The sequence below is a fragment of the Oncorhynchus masou genome, chromosome 27, assembly GCF_036934945.1.
Source record: "Oncorhynchus masou masou isolate Uvic2021 chromosome 27, UVic_Omas_1.1, whole genome shotgun sequence".
NCBI lineage: Eukaryota > Metazoa > Chordata > Actinopteri > Salmoniformes > Salmonidae > Oncorhynchus > Oncorhynchus masou.
Genome location: NC_088238.1, coordinates 36,054,945 through 36,075,000, shown reverse-complemented (window position 1 = coordinate 36,075,000; position 20,056 = coordinate 36,054,945). Strand labels below are relative to the sequence as shown.

The following is a 20,056-nucleotide window of genomic DNA, read 5'->3' as shown; positions in this document are numbered from 1 at the left end:
TTTGCAACTGCACATGGGGACAAAGATCGTAAAAGTAAAAATAGTAAAATAAATAACAATAAAAATAACAATAATGAGGCTATATACAGGGGGTACTGGTACCAAGTCAATGTACAGGTTAGTCAAGTTATTTTTTATATGTTGGTTGTGGTAAAGTATCTATGCATAGATAATAAACATAAATTAGCAGCAGTGTAAAAACAAAGGGAGGGGGGTGTGTGTCAATTCAAATAGTCCAGTTGGCCATTTGAATAATTCAGCAGTCCTTTTGGTCCTAGACTTGATGCTGCTGTAACGCTTGCCATGTGGTAGCAGAGAGAACAGTCTATGACTTGGGTGACTGGAGTCTGACAATTTTTTGGTTCTTCCTCTGACACCGCCTAGTCTATAGGTCATGGATGGTATAGGAAGCTTGGCAACAGTGATGTACTGGGCCATATGCACTACCCTCTGTAGCACCTTATGGCAGATGCCGAGCAGTTGCCAAACCAGGCGGTGATGCAACCGGTCAGTATGCTCTCAATAGTGCAGCTGTATGACTTTTTGAGGATCTGGGGACCCATGACAAATCTTTTCAGTCTCCTGGGGGGTGAACGGTGTTTGTGTGCCCTCTTCACGACTGTGTTGGTGTGTTTGGACCATGACAGTTTGTTGGTGATGTAGACACCAAGGATCTCGAAAATCTTGACCCGCTCAAATACATCCCCGTCGATGACAATGGGGGCCTGTTCGGCCCTCCTTTCCCTGTAGTCCACAATCAGCTCCTTTGTCTTGCTCACATTGAGGGAGAGGTTGTTGTTCTGGCACCACACTGCCAAGTCTTTGACCTCCTCCCTATAGGAGTTGTCGGTGATCAGACCTACTACTGTTGTGTCGTCAGCAATCTTAATGATGGTGTTGGAGTCTTGCCTGGCCATGCAGTCATGTATGTACATGGAGAACAGGAAGGGACTAAGCACGCACCCCTGAGGGGCACCTGTGTTGAGGATCAGCGTGGCAGATGTGTTGTTTCTTACCCTTACCCCCTGGGGGCTGCCCATCAGGAAGTCAATGATCCAGTTGCAAAGGGAGGTGTTTAGTCCCAAGGTCCTTAGCTTAGTGATGAGCTTTGTGGGCACAATAGTGTTGACCACTGAGGTGTAGTCAATGAACACAGGACAGCTGCTTGAACATAAACTTTAAAAATAATATAAATGTGTTTTTTGGCTAAAATCTCGAACATGTGAAATTTAATGTGTCTAAACTTGTATGCCATCTGTAAATACGAATACAATTTTAAAATTACAAGCCTAGTTGGTTAATAAGCCAACCTTCCCGCTAGCCATTATTGGCTGTGATGGGTGGGCTGGCCATGCCGAGAGATGAGTTTGGATTGGTCTGCACGCTTCTGTCTATTTGAACTGGTCAGTATGTTGGTAATCCTGTCTAACGCTGTTTTTTAAGCATTCATCCACGCATACGGGTAAGAGTCTAGCTACAGTTTCATATATTATATTTCCAATTTTGTCAGAAAGTTGTTGAAATTGCAAATTAAAGCTTGCTGTTAGCTAGCTAGCTATTGTTTTTGTTTTTTTCCTAGAGGGTGGATCAGCTTAATTTGCGGAAAGAATGTTGCATCATTTCTAATCCCCCATATTTTTGTGGTAAAAATATATATCCATACACGCATGCATATATATACACACATATATACACATACCTATATAGACATACATACTTTACATACTTAAAGAATATACCTTTATTATTATTCCCTGCAAACCCTACCGCCGATCCCCCAATTGAAGTAAACTAATAAACACTTCTGCTTCTACCTTCAATTCATACATCTTATACACATTCTACAGATACGGTCTACTTTACAAAAGTTCTCTCTTGTTTGTTCTTAGTCCTTCCTCTATTTCTGATGTCCATCCAGTTTGATTTCTATTTGTAACTATGCTATTTCACAAAAGTTCCGAACCCATGTACAATTTACAGATCCCGTATGCTTAAAATTGTTTATCTTGTTATAAGCCCATCCTTCAGCTCCATTCAACCCCTCCCAGCTGTCTCTCAACATCATCCATTTCGGATTTCTACTTTCCATATATTTTTCAACTGTGCGGTGATGCTTCACAAAAGATTTTGAAACTTCCTATTCTCATAGCTTCTACAGATTGTAAATGAAAAATAAAACATTTTGCTAAAATAATTATTATATTGTTGATTGACTATGGCTTTTCAAATCACCCAGTATTGCTATCTGTAGTGTTAGTTCTAGGCAAATGTTGCAATTCTTCAGCCATTCCTGGACCTGTGGTGTTAATGTGGTAATCGGGGGGAAGCTGTAACATATAACAAACCTCGTTCACTCTCCTCAGGACTATAAATGGCCCCACAAACCGCAGACCCATCTTCCGTCAGGGCAGGCGGAGGGGCAGGTTTCGGGTCGAGAGCCAGACCCGGTCCCCCGGTGTGAACACCACACTGCGGTGGCGGTCTGCATTCTCTTTTTGACATGGTGAACACAGACATGGACAGCTTCCATGTCTCCTCTATGCGTCTGAACCAGTCGTCCACCACAGGAGCCTCGGTCTGACTCTGATGCCAAGGCGCCAGAACCGGCTGGTACCCCAGTATGCACTGGAAGGGAGAGAGGTTAGTGGAGGAGTGGCTATGCGAGTTCTGTGCCATCTTGGCCGAGGCCACGAACGCTGCCCACTCCCCCGGCTGGTCCTGACAATAGGACAACAGAAACCTGCCCACATCCTGGTTTTACTCTCTCCACCTGCCCATTACTCTCGGGGTGAAACCCTGAAGTAAGGCTGACCGAGACCCCCAGACGTTCCTTGAACGCCTTCCAGACCCGAGACGTGAACTGGGAACCTCGATCAGACACTATATCCTCAGGCACCCCGTAGTGCCGGAAGACGTGCCTAAACAAAGCCTACGCAGTCTCTAGGGCCGTAGGGAGACCGGGCAGAGGGAGGAGACGACAGGACTTAGAGAAATTATCCACAACGACTAGGATCGCGGTGTTATCCTGTGAAGGTGGAAGATCAGTCAGAAAATTCACTGACAGGTGCGACCAAGGCCGCTGTGGAATGGGTAAGCTTACCTCTGAGCAGGTGCCTAGGAGCCTTACTACAATGGGCGTACACCGAACAGGAGGACACATAAACCCTCACGTCATTAGCCAAGGTAGGTCACCAGTACCTCCCGCACAAACAGCGCACTGTCCGACCGATCCCAGGATGATCAAAGAAGGGTGATGTGTGGGCCCAATAGATAAACCGGTCACGAACAGCAGACGGGACGTACAGATGCCCAGCGGGACACTGGAGGGGAGCGGGCTCTGCACGTAACGCCAGCTCAATGTCCGTGTCCAGCTCCCACACTACCGGCGCCACCAGGCATAAGGAGGGGAGTATGGGAGTGGGCTCCATGGGGCACTCCTCTATGTCATACAGTCGGGACAATGCGTCTGACTTCACATTCTGGTAGCCTGGTCTGTAGGAAAGGGTAAACACAAAATGGGTCAAAAACATGGCACATCTTGCCTCCCGAGGGTGCAGTCTCCTCGCTGCTCGGATGCTTCCTGCAACACTAACTCTAAAAAGTTCTGGGACACTGTAAATGGAGAATAAGAACACCTCCTCCCAGCTGCCCACTGCACTGACGATAGGAAACACTGTCACCACTGATATATCCACCATAATTGAGAATTTCAATAAGCATTTTTCTACGGCTGGCCATGCTTTCCACCTGGCTACTCCTACCCCGGTCAACAGCACTGCACCCCCCACAGCAACTCGCCCAAGCCTTCCCCATCTCTCCTTCTCCCAAATCCAGTCAGCTGATGTTCTGAAAGAGCTGCAAAATCTGGACCCCTACAAATCAGCCGGACAATCTGGACCCTTTCTTTCTAAAATGATCTGCCGAAATTGTTTCCACCCCTGTCACTAGCCTGTTCAACCTCTCTGAGATTCCCAAAGATTGGAAAGCAGCTGCGGTCAACCCCCTCTTCAAAGGGGGACACACTCTTGACCCAACCTGCTACAGACCTATATCTATCCTACCAAGCCAAGTCAACAAACAGATGACCGACGATTTCGAATCTCACCATACCTTCTCTGTTATGCAATCTGGTTTCAGAGCTGTTCATGGGTGCACCTCAGCCACACTCAAGGTCCTAAACGATATCTTAACCGCCATCGATAAGAAACATTACTGTGCAGCCGTATTCATTGATCTGGCCAAGGCTTTTGTCTCTGTCAATCACCACATCCTCATCGGCAGACTCGACAGCCTTGGTTTCTCAAATGATTGCCTCGCCTGGTTCACCAACTACTTCTCTGATAGAGTTCAGTGTGTCAAATCGGAGGGTCTGCTGTCCGGACCTCTGGGGTCGCCACAGGCAATGTCTATGGGGGTGCCACAGGGTTCAATTCTTGGACCGACTCTCTTCTCTGTATTCATCAATGATGTCGCTCTTGCTGCTGGTGAGTCTCTGATCCACCTCTACGCAGACGACACCATTCTGTAAACTTCTGGCCCTTCTTTGGACACTGTGTTAACAACCCTCCAGGCAAGCTTCAATGCCATACAAATCTCCTTCCGTGGCCGCCAATTGCTCTTAAATACAAGTAGAACTAAATGCATGCTCTTCAACCGATCGCTACCTGTACCTGTCCAACATCACTACTCTGGACGGCTGTGACATAGAATACGTGGACAACTACAAATACTTAGGTGTCTGGTTAGACTGTAAACTCTTCTTCCAGACCCATATCAAACATCTCCAATCCAAAGTTAAATCTAGAATTGGCTTCCTATGTCGCAACAAAGCATCCTTCACTCATGCTGCCAAACATACCCTTGTAAAACTGACCATCATACCAATCCTTGACTTCGGCGATGTAATTTACAAAATAGCCTCCGATACCCTACTCAACAAATTGGATGCAGTCTATCACAGTGCAATCTGTTTTGTCACCAAAGCCCTATATACTACCCACCATTGCGACCTGTACGCTCTCGTTGGCTGGCCCTCGCTTCATACTCGTCGCCAAGCCCACTGGCTCCATGTCATATACAAGACCCTGCTAGGTAAAGTCCCCCCTTATCCCAGCTCGCTGGTCACCATAGCATCTCCCACCTGTAGCACACGCTCCAGCAGGTATATCTCTCTAGTCACCCCCAAAACCAATTCTTTCTTTGGCCGCCTCTCCTTCCAGTTCTCTGCTGCCAAATGACTGGAACGAACTACAAAAATCTCTGAAATTGGAAACACTTCTCCCACACTAGCTTTAAGAACCAACTGTCAGAGCAGCTCACAGATTACTGCACCTGTACATAGCCCACCTATAATTTAGCCCAAACAACTACCTCTTTCCCTACTGTATTTTATTTATTTATTTATTTATTTTGCTCCTTTGCACCCCATTATTATTTCTACTTTGCACATTCTTCCACTGCAAATCTACCATTCCAGTGTTTTACTTGCTATATTGTATTTACTTTGCCACCATTTTTTTGCCTTTACCTCCCTTATCTCACCTCATTTGCTCACATCGTAAATAGACTGTTTTATACTGTATTATTGACTGTATGTTTGTTTTACTCCATGTGTAACTCTGTGTCGTTGTATGTGTCGAACTGCTTTGCTTTATCTTAGCAAGGTCGCAATTGTAAATGAGAACTTGTTCTCAACTTGCCTACCTGGTTAAATAAAGGTGAAATAAAAAGAAAGAAAGAATGTACTCCAGATTATGGTGGTCAGTCCAGATGAAAAATGGGTGATTAGCCCCCTCATCATCAACCCGCATGGCATGACGAGGTACTCATAATTCCCTGAGGTGGTACTGAACGCAGTCTTCCACTCGTCTCCCTCCCGGATATGCACCAGGTTGTACGTGCTCCTGAGATCTAGTTTTGTGAAGAAGCGCGCCCCGTGCATTGACTCAATCGCCGTGGCGATGAGAGGTAGCGGGTAACTGTACCTCACCATGATTTGATTAAGACCTCGAAAGTCAATACACGGGCGCAGACCTCCCTCCTTCACAAAAAAGAAACTTGAGGAGGCGGGTGAAGTGGAAGACCGAATGTACCCCTGAAGCAGGGATTCAGAGACATATGTCTCCATAGCCGCCGTCTCTGCATGTGACAGGGGATATACGTGACTCCTGGGAAGTGCGGCGTCGACCAGGAGATTTATCGCACAATTCCCCTGTCGATGGGGTGGTAATTGAGTCTTCTTACAGAAGGCGAGATCCAAATCGGCATATACAGGGAGAATGCGCACGGTGGAGACGTGGTCTGGACTTTCCAGCGTAGTAGCACCAATGGAAACCTCTAAACACCTCCCCGAGCACTCTTGTGACCACCCCCTGAGAGCCCTATGTTGCCATGAAACAGTGGGATCATGACAGACTAACCAGGGTAGGCCTAGCACTATGGGAAACGCATGAGAATCTATAAGGAAGAGATTGATTCCCTCCTTATGACCCTCCTGCGTCACCATGCCCAGTGGCGCAGTGACCTCCCTAATCAACCCGAACCCTAATGGTCGACTGTCTAGGGCGTGAACTGGGAAGGGCATATACACTGTAACAATGGGGATCCCTAATCTATTGGCAAATGATCTGTCAATGAAATTCCCAGCTTCGCCTGAATCGATCAGCGCCTTATGCTGGGAAACCTCAGGAAAAGTAACGTTCAAAGACATGTGGGCAACAGAGAGCTCTGGGTGAGTATGGTGCCGGCTCACCTGGGGTGATGCGAGAGTGCCCTGCCTGCTGCCTCGACTCCCAAGAGGAATGCCCCCTGCACCGACCGGCAGTATGCCCTCTGCGGCCACAGATGATGCATGAAACGGAACCTCCTCCGGGGTCCCTAAACGCAGCACCTCCCAGCTCCATGGGCGTCAGAGCGGTGGTGCTGGGGGATGGAACAGACAGACCCCGATCTGGACGTCCGCAGGTAGCCAGCAGGTTATCCAACCGAATGGAGAGGTCCACCAGCTGATCGAAAGTGAGGGTGGTGTCCCTGCAGGCCAACTCCCAACGGACATCCTCGCGCAAACTGCAATGATTGTGGTCGATCATGGCCCTGTCGTTCCATCCTGCGCCAGCGGCCAGGCAGTCCAGAGCGAACTCCTGGGCGCTCCTCGGCCCCTGCCTCAGATGTACGAGAAGTTCAAATCTTGGAAGTGGTCTAGCTCCGCATCTCTTTCTCCCCACACGATGTTGGCCCACTCCAGGGCTCTCCCTGAGAGGCATGATGAGACGAGGGCGGACACCCTCTCTCGGTCCAAAGGCGCCGGGTGAACGGTTGCTAGGTAGAGCTCCAGTTGTGATAGGAAACCCTGACATTGTGCAGCCGCCCTTACATAATCCCTAGGGAGTGCCAGACTAATCCCACTGGGACTGGGGGAAAGAGGGGCAAGTAGTGGAGACCTTGGTTGCGCTGGCGGAGGAGCTGGAGGACCTCCCTTTCTCTCCCGATCCATAGTCTGTAGGACGAGATCCATGGTGGCGCCGAGATGATGGCGCATCGCCGCTTGCTGCTGGATGCGCTCCTTCTGTTTGTGATTATTTCAGGTGGTGGGTGGGTGTAGCTGGTGCATGACGTCAGGCGCAGGAAAGCAGATATGAGTGAACAACGCACTTTACTTGAGAAAACAGCACAAGTAACAATACCAATGTGCGAACAATAACGGTTGCCACAAAACACGAGTGAAACAGCACCTGGAAAAACAGCCGGAAACATACCGACCTTAACAATAAACAATCACACACAAAGACATGGGGGAAACAGAGGGTTAAATACATGACCAGTAATTGGGAAATGAAAACCAGGTGTGTGGGAAACAAAGACAAAACCAATGGAAAATGAAAAGTGGATCTGCAATGGCTAGAAGACCGGCGACGTCGACTGCCGAGCACCGCCCGAACAAGGAGAGGAACCGACTTCGGCGGAAGTCGTGACAGGGTGGCTATTTGATGAATCTCAAATATACAATATACTTTGATTTGTTTAACACTTTTTTGGTTACTGCATGATTCCATATGTGTTATTTCATAGGTTGACGTCTTCACTATTATTCAACAATGTAGAAAATAGTAAAAATAAAGAAAAACCCTTGAATGAGTAGGTATTCAAAAAAATTGGACTGGTAGCGAATGTAGTTTTTTATTTCCTTTTTATTTAACCTTTAGTTAACCAGTAAGTCAGCCTACCAAAAGGCAAAAGGCTTCCTGCGGGGACGAGGACTGGGATAGAAAAAAAAATGTTATAAAAATATGGGACAAAGTACACATCACAAAAGGAGAGACAACACAACTCTACATGAAGAGAGAACTTAGACAACAACATAGCATGGCAGCAACACATGACAACATAGCATGGTAGCAACACAACATGACAACAACATGGTAGCAACAAAACATGGCAGCAGCACAAAACAGGGTACAAACATTTTTGGGCACAGACAACAGTACAAAGGGCAAGAAGGTAGAGACAATACACACAGCCACAGCAGCCACAACTGTCAGTAAAGTGTCCATAATTGAGTCTTTGAATGAGGAGATTGAGATAAAACTGTCCAGTTTGAGTGTTTGTTGCAGCTCGTTCCAGTCGCTAGCTGCAGCAAACCAAAAAGAGGAGCGACCCAGGGATGTGTGTGCTTTGGGGACCTTTAACAGAATGTGACTGGCAGAACGGGTGTTGTATGTGGAGGATGAGGGTTGCAGTAGATATCTCAGATAGGGCGGAGTGAGGCCTAACAAGGTTTTATAAATAAGCATCAACCAGTGGGTCTTTCGTCAGGTAAACAGAGATGACCAATTTACAGAGGAGTACAGAGAGCAGTGGTGTCCTATAAGGAGCATTGGTGGCAAATCTGATGACCGAATGGTAAAGAACATTTAGAACCCCCTTACCTGCCGATCTATAAATTGCATCTCCGTAATCTATCATGGGTAGGATGGTCATCTGAATTAGTGTTAGTTTTGCAGCTGGGGTGAAAGAGGAGCAACTACGATAGAGGAAACCAAGGCTAGATTTAACTTTAGCCTGCAGCTTTGATTTATGCTGAGAGAAGGACAGTGTACCGTCTAACCATACTTCCAAGCTCTTAACCCGCAGAGGTAGCAATCACACCTGTGGGGAGAGGGGCATTCTTCTTACCAAACCACATGACCTTTGTTTTCGGGGTGTTCAGAACAAGGTTAAGGGCATAGAAGGCTTGTTGGATCCTAACAAAGCTTTGTTGCAGAGCATTTGTGTACTCATGAGTACACCACAAGCGTATACTCATGAGCTATACGAGATAGAAAAGACGGAATCATATTAGAGGACTACTGAAGTTATATTATTTCAGTGTAGATAAGGAAAGGGCTGGTTAAAATAAAAACATAACAGCCAGACAAGCCAGTGTATGAATCAAATGGATTTACATATGAATGGAGTGGAAACGAGTTAACTTCGTGATCTGTAAGGTAAATAACTTTGTGTCAAGCAGATTACACAATTTCTTTACCATTTCCGAGACATGGATTTCATGTTGTAATGTTAACCAGGGATGGCTCCTGGCAATCTGTGTGAAACGTTAACTAACTAACTACTATCTGTGAACTAATGTTTTCCCTCTACAGTATGTGGTTAGTTTTCAGAATGAGAGAATTAGGTGTAAATGAGGCGTTGCTTGTTAAACAAGTGGATTCAGGGATCAAGTGTAGCTGGAGCTGTGCCTGGCTTAAGCTTGGATACCACTATGGTGAAAGGAACACCACGCACTTTCCCCCCTTTCTCACCTTTTCAATATAGTGGATAAAAAGGGGTATGCCAGGTGTGCTCTCTGCCAGAAAAGAGATCAAGTATCTCCAACAAAGGGTATCATGCTCGGTTGGTACATTGTAGAACAGATGTCCACAGGCAGAAATTATACAATGTAACAATATGTAGTGTAGCCCAAAGATATTGCCTTTGTTGTGTTGAACTTGACAGTAACACTGGTGTGTGTGTGAGGGGGGATTATTACATTATTAAAAAAAATTTGCACACATGTAGCCTTTTGCACTTGATCAATGTCTACTATAGTGGCCACTATACTTGAATCGAGCAAAAAATAGAATTGCTGTTTGTTTTATTCTATTTCTACTTTAAGATGTTTTTCCCAGGTGGAATATTTAGATGTGTGTGGTTACAAGCATTCTATTATAAAGGCTTTCATGACTAACTGCAATATTGTTGTCTCAAGACTTGAGTGTCATTTGCAGTAAAGTCTAGGCAACAAATAACATTGGACTGCTTTCTTTGTCTATTTTTTAGCTTTGAGTTAGTTTCACATTAACCACTTTTTATTTTACACACAGAGACTACTCATGTACATTAGATCATATTCTTTGCTGTGTAATTAGTTAAAACCTGCATTTCCCCCAAGCAGGGATGTTTTTTTGGGGGGGGCCTTCACCAGTTTGCATCCCTGGTTAACAAAGTAGATCGAAGTAATGTTTTCATTTTAGCTAAACAAAGCTTTTTTGATCAGCCTTGTTTGCATAGCGATGATGAAAAAAAGTAATTTAGGCTATAATGATCTGCAAAGTTTGAATCATTAGGTCATCACACTGTTAATATAGCAATAGACGCTAAGAGTTTATCGAATCCCATTGTGATGCAGAGGGGGGGACACTTTGGCCTGCGGGACAATATTTGGCATGACAGGCCCGACCCCAAGTTTTGGAACCACTGTACTAACCTCTCTATCTCCTCTGCTTCCTCCTGCACGCATTGTAGGTTGCCTCAGCCTCACCACTGAGTGCCACATCACTGTCTGTCTCAGAAGCCTACCCTCTGTAAAGCAAAGTTATTATGAGAACTTAGTAGCCTCTTTTTTTGCTCCTCCTAAGGTAGGCTCCGTTTAATGTTAGCTTCTTATATCATCCTTCTAGCTGGCTAATACTAGCCAGAGCCTTTCAACAGCTGACTGACATCCTATCCATAAGCGACTATTTACCAGTTGTTGCAATGTTTCTTGCAATCACACTGTCAGAAGAGTAACTACTTGCCTACTTGAGCCGTCTCCGAGCTGGGATAGTTTGTTTCACGTCTCACGTCTCGCATGTGCCGCGAGAGAGCGGACTTTGCCATTTGAGGCAGTGGTGAATATGCTGCTAGAATTCAGTCAGATCAAGAATATAAGCATTCTGAGCTTTGATTAATGCTGGGAGCAATGCTTAGATGATGACCCGTATTAGATTTTCTTTATTGTGAAATATATACCGTATATATATTTTTCATTACACAAAATTACGTTATGTAGTTATGTTCCTGCTTGTGATTTGTGAGTGGTTAGTGGTTTGATGACATTATTTTGTGAAAGGCAGGACAACGGGTTCACATTGGATCTGCATTTGATGTATGGGATAATAATGATGACAGAACCCTGTGAGTTTATATTTAGAATTACAATTGGCAAATGTGTAATAACATTTTGCAAGCTTGTATCATAATGTGTAAAAAAAAATAACAATGTTAGACACAGTGGGTTACCCGACATGGAAGATGCACTCAATTCTACAAAAATGGGGCAATCACACATCAGTTGATCAGCAGATACGAAACAGACCAAAACATTATCAATTTCTATTGGTCCAATGAAGATTGATGCAGGGGTGTGAATAGGCTCATTTGAACAACCTATTTTAGGCCTTGATGTTATTATGCAACTTGACTAATCTCTGAAGGAAAGGTGACATGGCAAATTAAACAACTGAAGCGATCTACAGTTCAGAACCATCCTATTTGGACTACGAATAAAAATGAGATATGGATATGGAACCAGTGTCACGACTTCCGCCGAAATTGGCTCCCCTGCCTGTTCGGGCAGTGCTCGGCCGCTACCGATCCCTTTTTCGTTTTCTGTTGGTTTTGTCTTATTAGTTTCATCTGTGTGTATTTTGGTTTAATTAGCTTCCCTATATGTAGTAGTTTGACCCGCCCTTGTTTTGTGCGGGATTGTCTTTTGTTACGTGTGTACATATTAGGTCGTGGTGTATTTTATTTTCTATACTGGACACCCTGTGGTTTTGGGTTGTCTGGTATAGTGTCCTCCGCCCTGTATTGTATTGGGCTTATCAGTTTGGTATGCAATAGTAAAGCACTTTACTCCGTTACTCTCTCTCTGCGTCTGATTCCTGCACACACACCTAGTCCCGTGTGACAACCAGTGTGCTTGACAGGTGTTGCCCCACCTTGCACAAAACAATATCCCATTAGCAAGGAAGCTTTCGCTGCTACTAAAGTAGTGAATAAAGATCTATGGGACATGGGTATAGTTGAAAAGACACATTCTGCCGACATATTGTTCATACTCTTTTGACAATGAATTGAGCTGCACAGGTAACAGCTGCTCGTTGGATCTGGTGGTCAACTGTGCTGGAGGCTCCTAACATCGTCATAAAATGTGGAACACCATGTAATCCAGTTACTCTGATGCTTCCTCCAGATACCACATTTCTTGATCATGAATGTTGTGAGTTGGTTTTTGATCAGCTTTCTGATGGGTTAACTAAAAGTCATCCATTGGAAAACCCTGAGTTTATCTTATACACAGATGGTTCAAGCATTGTGGAGGGGGGTGTGAGGAAAGCATGCTTGGCAGATTCTAGAATGGACAATGTGATAGTGACAGGCACGTTACCTGCAGGAACATCACCACAGGTGGCGGAATTGGTCAACATCTGTTTAGAATCTGTATAGGGGTTTCATTCCTGGACTCAAATCTAGACGTGGTAAGTTCTCATTGGTTCGAATGGTCTATACATTGAGCCTGAAATGGGATACTTGTTACCTGGCCACTGGCCAATTTTACTGCAAGGAATTCTAATTGGTCAACCGAAGGCTAGGGTTGCGGGTTATAAATTACATCCTGTCCCTTTGTTCTGTGGAGAATCATTGAGGACAGGGAAGAATGAACATCGGCCATCTACTTCCCAGCCTAACAACTATGATTTGTTCTCTTTGAATAAACCTATTTTTCTCCCCCTGATTTGCTTTGGGTTCTGTGTTATTGAAGATTAACATCAACTGCTAACAGTGTGAATTGATATTTGAATAAAGTCATAATCTCTTTCTACAAATTTGCATAACTTTCTACAAGCTTACAAATCTCTTGGTAACATGACAATAGTGACACAATTCAGACCATGCGTAGATAAAAAAAAATATGAAAGCGTGTTTTTGATTGCCAGCAGAATATTCATAGTTGTAAATGGACTTAAATTGATAATTTGGAAAATAAATTATACTTGCAAACCTTATTGATGTCAAGTTACACGTTTGTGACTGTTATGAAAAATGTCACACCATGACACAAGCTTGCGAAATTAAATTACACATTTGCAAGTCATACTTGCAACCACAAATCTCAATGTGACCACGAAATTCTAAAGAAACTCACAGGGTTCTGTCATTATTATTATCCCATTGCTGTTGCTGTTTGTGATCTATAAATGTGACGTAAATCTTTAAGGTGTGTGTGTGTGTGTGTGTGTGGCGGTTACTGCTGTTCAAGATTAGGGAGATTAGCGAGGACGGGAATATGTTTTAAACATGGCCTTATTTCTGGGTCAGCCTAGTGGTTAGAGCATTGGACTAGTAACCTGAAAGGTTGCAAGTTCAAATCCCCGAGCTGACAAGGTACAAAATCTGTCGTTCTGCCCCTGAACAGGCAGTTAACCACCTGTTCCTAGGCCGTCATTGAAAATAAGAATTTGTTCTTAACTGACTTGCCTGGTAAAATAAAGGTAAATAAAATATTACAACATATTTGATGAATGTCATTCATAGTCCATTCACCCAGCTCAATGCAACATCGATCGGTTTAGGTTACTAAAATAATACTCGACTTTGCCCTATACCCATCATGAGGTTGCTACAACCTAGAACCTAGAGTTGATTGACACGCTTGTGTGTCACACGTGGTGTCATTTTGAATGCGGAATAACTCAGTGTTTGTTTAAGCTAGAGAGTTACCGTTCATTGCAGTGGCTGCAGATCAATCCCCTCTTCCGCCCATATTCCATAACATAGTACTTGTGACAGTGGTGTTTTTAATAAATGAGAAGATCCGGACAAGAAATATTCTTGAAAATATCCAAACTGTTTGAGCTAGCAACTCATATGACCCCATCATCAAAAGAGTCTCTCACAAACACGACAAGCAAAACAGTCCTGTAGTGTAGCATCAGGGTGGCAGGTAGCCCGGATAGCATACACATTTGTTATTAAGGGACATGAAAGTTGACATGTTCGAGAAGACATTTCTGCCCCAAAAATTATTTTGATTTAAAAAAATTCAGTTCAAACGGCTCTCCTGTGACGTCGTGACTTGTGACATACGCCTAGTTGGACCCGAGTTGGGTCACAAATTGGCTGCATTAGCTAAGTGAAAGGTACATTAACAAGAAACAAATGACTAAATATACATGCTGCTTCTCTTTCATTTTTGAAGAAATTATTGTCTTTCTCCCTTTGAGTAAAATACTGACAACACTTCATGCACTGTAGTGTTAGCTAGCTGTAGCTTATGCGTTCACTACTAGATTCATTCTCTGATCCTTTGATTGGATGGACAAGATGTTAGTTCATACTGTAAGAGCTCTGATAGGTTGGAGGAAGTCCTCCGGAACTCATAATTACTGTGTAAGTCTATAAAAGGGAGTGAGAACCATGAGCCTCCTAGATTTTATAATGAAGTTAATGTACCCAGAGGAGGGCAGAAAATATCTGTCCTCCATGGTGCTACCTTAGAGGATGCTGTTGAGGTTACTGTAGACCTCCATTGCAAAAACAAATGTTTCAATCAGTTATTTGGTGACGTTAATATATTTAGTTTTATCAAAAAATTCTAACATAAAAAAATAATTCAATATTTAAAAAAAATGAAATTCACTGGGTAGGATGATTCTCCCCTTCCTTCTCTGAGGAAACTCCACTGGCGTGAGTGTGTGTTACCTGTGCCCATGTGATGCTGCCAGGCTATATGAGTTCATGTCCCCTAGTTGGGCAGATGAGATGCCATTTCTGTTCATGGTCCCAGTCATGGGATCTGCCCCTCTCTCCAACAATAGACTGACCAGCTCAAAGTTCCCTGAGGAGGAAAAGCAACGTTATGAACTCAAATGAACAAATTCATGTTAAAACAAAGAATGATTATGTGTTTGAGCTTACCAACATTTTTAGCCATCTGCAATGGTCACTTACAAATATTTAGCAGATCTTATTGTGGGTGTAGTGAAATACTTGTGTTCCTAGCTAACAGTGCAGTAATATCTAACAATACACACACATATAAAAGTAAAAGAATGGAAATAAGAAATATTACGATGAGCAAAGTTGGAGTCCGGCCTGCATGTATGTATGTGATGTGCATGTATACAGTTGAAGTCGGTAGTCTACATACATCTTAGCCAAATACATTTAAACTCAGTTTTTTTTGTGTTTTTTTTTACAATTCCTGACGTTTAATCCTAGTAAAAATTCCCTGTCTTAGGCCAGTTAGGATCATCACTTTATTTTAAGAATGTGAAGTGTCAGAATAATAGTAGAGACAATGATTTATTTCAGCTTTTATTTCTTTCATCACATTCCCAGTGGGTCAGAAGATTAAATACACTCAATTGGTATTTGGTAGCATTGCCTTTAAATTGTTTAATACTTGCATCAAACGTTTCGGGTAGCCTACCACAAGCTTCCCACTATACGTTAGGTTAATTCTGTAACTGAGTCAGGTTTGTAGGCCTCCTTCTACACACACGCTTTTTCAGTTCTGACCACAAATGTTCTATAGGATTGAGGTCAGGGCTTTGTGATGGCCACTCTGATACCTTGACTTTGTTGTTCACCTCTAGTGACTACCCATCCCAAGTGCGGGAGCGTAATCATCGACTGACACTAATTAGCATAACGCAACGGACATAAATATTCCTAGAAAATATTCCTATTCATGAAAATCACAAGTAAAATATATTGAGACACAGCTTAGCCTTTTGTTAACCTGTTGAAACTCTGGGGGCGCTATATCCATTTTGGATAAAAAGACGTGCCCGTTTTAAGCGCAATATTTTGTCACAAAAAGATGCTCGACTATGCATATAATTGGTAGCTTTGGAAAGAAAACGCTCTGACGTTTCCAGAACTGCAAAGATATTTTCTGTGCGTGCCCTAGAACGTGAGCTACAGGCAAAACCAAGATGAAACGGCATCCAGGAAATGAGCAGGATTTTTGAGGCTCAGTTTTCCATTGTCTCCTTATATGGCTGTGAATGCGAGAGGAGTGAGTCAGCCCTTTCTGTCGTTTCCCCAAGGTGTCTGCAGCATTGTGACGTATTTGTAGGCATATCATTGGAAGATTGACCATAAGAGACCACATTTACCAGGTGTCCGCCCGGTGTCCTGCGCCAAAATTGGTGCGCAAAAGTCAGCTGCAAGTATTTTTCCACAGAATTCAGAGAAGAATGCAGGTTTCCACGAACGATATATCAATGAAGAGATATGTGAAAAAACACCTTGAGGATTGATTCCAAACAACGTTTGCCATGTTTCGGTCGATATTATGGAGTTAATTCGGAAAAAGTTTGACGTTGTAGGTGACTGAATTTTCGGTTCGTTTTGGTAGCCAAATGTGATGTACAAAACGGAGCGATTTCTCCTACACAAAGACGCTTTCAGGAAAAACTGCACATTTGCTATGTAACTGAGTCTCCTCATTGAAAACATCCGAAGCTCTTCAAAGGTAAATTATTTTATTTATTTGGTTATCTGTTTTTGTGAAAATGTTGCGTGCTAAATGCTACTCAAAATGCTAAGCTAGCTTAGCATACTCTTACACAAATTAGTGAATTGCTATGGTTCAAAAGCATATTTTGAAAATCTGAGATGACAGTGTTGTTAAGAAAAGGCTAAGCTTGAGAGTAGGCGCATTATTTTCATTTGATTTGCGATTTTCAGAAATCGTTAACGTTGCGTTATGCTAATGAGCCTGAGGCTTTAATCACGATCCCGGATCCGGGATGGGGAGTTTGAAGAGGTTTAATCACCCTGTCATCTCAGATTTTCAAAATATGCTTTACAGCCAAAGCTAGACAAGCATTTGTGTAAGTTTATTGATAGCCTAGCATAGCATTTTGTCCAGCTAGCAGCAGGTAACTTGGTCACGGAAATCAGAAAAAAATCAAATTAAATCATTTACATTTGATGAGCTACGGATGTTTTCACTCACGAGACTCCCAGTTAGATAGCCAATGTTCCTTTTTTCCAAAAACATTATTTTTGTAGGCGAAATAGCTCTGTTTGTTCTTCACGTTTGTCTGAGAAATCGACCGGAAATTGCAGTCACGAAAACGCCAAAAAATATTCCAAATTAGCTCTATAATATCGACAGAAACATGGCAAACGTTGTTTATAATCAATCCTCAATGTGTTTTTCAAATATCTATTCGATAATATATCCACCGGGACAATTGGTTTTTCATTAGGACCGATTGGAATAATGTCTACCTCTGTATTTTACGCAAGAATCAATCTGGGAGCCATCAGGTGACCATGTAGCCGCTTACGGTGATTCTTCAACATAAATGTGTAAAACTACATCACAATGCTGTAGACACCTTGGGGAATACAGAGAAAAGGTTATCTGGTTGATAGCCCACTGCTCAATAGGGACGCATTGGAATGCAGAGCTTTCAAAAGATGAGTCACTTCTGGATTGGATTTTTCCCAGGCTTTCGCCTGCAATATCAGTTCTGTTATACTCACAGACAATATTTTTACAGTTTTGGAGACTTTGAAGTGTTTTCTATCCTAACCTGTCAATTATATGCATATTCTAGTATCTTATCCTGACAAAATATCCCATTTACTACGGGAACGTTATTTTTCCAAAAATGAAAATACTGCCCCCTTGTCACAAAAGGTTCCATTTTGCCGCAACTTTTGAAGTATGCTTGGGGTCATTGTCCATTTGGAAGACCCACAAGCTTTACCTTCCTGACTGATGTCTTGAGATGTTGCTTCAATATATCCACATATTTTTCTTACCTCATGATGCCATCTATTTTGCGATGTGCACCAGTCCCTCCCGCAGCAAAGTATCCCCACAAAATGATGCTGCCACCCCTGTGCTTCAAGGTTGGGATGGTGTCTTTGACTTGCAAGCCTCCCCTTTTCCCTCCAAACAAAATGATGGTCATTATGGCCAAAGAGTTCTAGTTTTGTTTCATCAGACCAGAGGACATTTATCCAAAAAGTACGATCTTTGTCCCCATGTACAGTTGCAAACTGTAGTCAGGCTTTTTTATGGCGGTTTTGGAGCCGTGGCTTCTTCCTTGCAGAGCGGCTTTTCACGTTATGGCGATATAGGACTAATTTTATTGTGGATATAAATACTTTTGTACCTGTTTTCTCCGTCATCTTCACAAAGTCCTTTACTGTTGTTCTGGGGTTGATTTGAACTTTTCGTAACCGAAGTACGTTCATCTCTAGGAGACAGAACGCGCCTCCTTCCTGAGCGGTAATGACGGCTGCATGGTCCCATGGTGTTTATTCTTGCATACTATTGTTTGTACAGATGAACGTGGTTCAAACCTCAGGCGTTTGGAAATTGCTCCCGAGGATGAACCAGACTTGTGAGGTCTGAGGTCTTGGCTGATTCCTTTTGATTTCCCCATGATGCCAAGCAAAGAGGCACTGAGTTTGAAGGCCTTGAAATACTTCGACAGGTACACCTCCATTTGACTTAAATGATTTCAATTAGCCTATAAGAAGCTTCTAAAGCCATGATATAATTTCCTGGAATTTTCCAAGCTGTTTAAAGGCACAGTCGACTTAGTGTATTGTAGACTTCTGACCCACCGGAATTGTGATACAGTGAGTTAGAAATTAAATAATCTGTCTGTAAACAATTGTTGGAAAAAATACTCATGTCATGCACATGTAGATGTCCGAACCGACTTGCCAAAACCATAGGTTGTTAACAAAAAACGTGTTGAATGGTTGAAAAACAAGTTTTGATGACTCCAACCTAAGTGTAAATAAACGTCCGACAACTATATATATTTACGTACAGTGCCAGTCAAAAGTGATGTTTCGGTTTTTTATTTTAAATACATTTGCAAACATTTCTAAAAACCTGTTTTTGTTTTCTCATTACGTGGTTTAGTGTCTAGAATGATGAGGAAACAAAACGCTTTCATCCATTTTAGAAAAATGCTGTAAAGGTAACAATGTGAGTAACGTCAATCTTTCTGAATACTTCCTGAACGCACTGTATATACAGTATCAAGGGTTTTTCTTTATTTTTTACTATTTTCTACATTGTAAAATGATTGTGAAGACATGAAAAGTATGAAATAGCGCTTGGAATCATGTAGTAACCAAGAAAGTGCTAAATATAATAATTCAAAATATGTTTTATATTTGAGATTCTTCAAAGGCTCCTCTGTCCTCCACTCGTTACCTGTATTAATGGCACCTGTTTGAACTTGTTATCAGTATAAAAGACACCTGTCCACAACCTCAAACAGTCACACTCCAAACGAGACTATGGCCAAGACCAAAGAGCTGTCAAAGGACACCAGAAACAAAATTGTAGACCTGCACCAGGCTGGGAAGACTGAATCTACAATAGGTAAGCAGCTTGGTTTGAATAAATCAACTGTGGGAGCAATTATTAGGAAATGGAAGACATACAAGACCACTGATAATCTCCCTCGATCTGGGGCTCCACGCATGATCTCACCCTGTGGGGTCAAAATGATCACAAGAACGGTGAGCAAAAATCCCAGAACCACACGGGGGACCTAGTGAATAACCTGCAGAAAGCTGGGACCAAAGTAAGAAAGCCTACCATCAGTAACACACTACGACGCCAGGGACTCAAATCCTGCAGTGCCAGACGTGTCCCCCTTCTTAAGCCAGTACATGTCCAGGCCCATCTGAAGTTTGCTAGAGAGCATTTGGATGATCCAGAAGAAGATCGGGAGAATGTCATATGGTCAGATGAAACAAAATA

At 43.1% G+C, this 20,056-nt stretch overlaps 1 protein-coding gene across 1 annotated transcript in view; it reads right to left on the bottom strand.

Annotated features, from left to right (window-relative positions):
* Positions 1–20,056, bottom strand: part of LOC135516071 (ankyrin repeat and BTB/POZ domain-containing protein 3-A-like) — a 166,736-nt gene that overhangs the window by 21,678 nt on the left and 125,002 nt on the right. Inside the window, exon 8 of the mRNA XM_064940076.1 lies at positions 15,001–15,136. Coding sequence (XP_064796148.1) covers positions 15,001–15,136 — 136 coding nt within the window. The remainder of the gene's footprint in view (positions 1–15,000; positions 15,137–20,056) is intronic.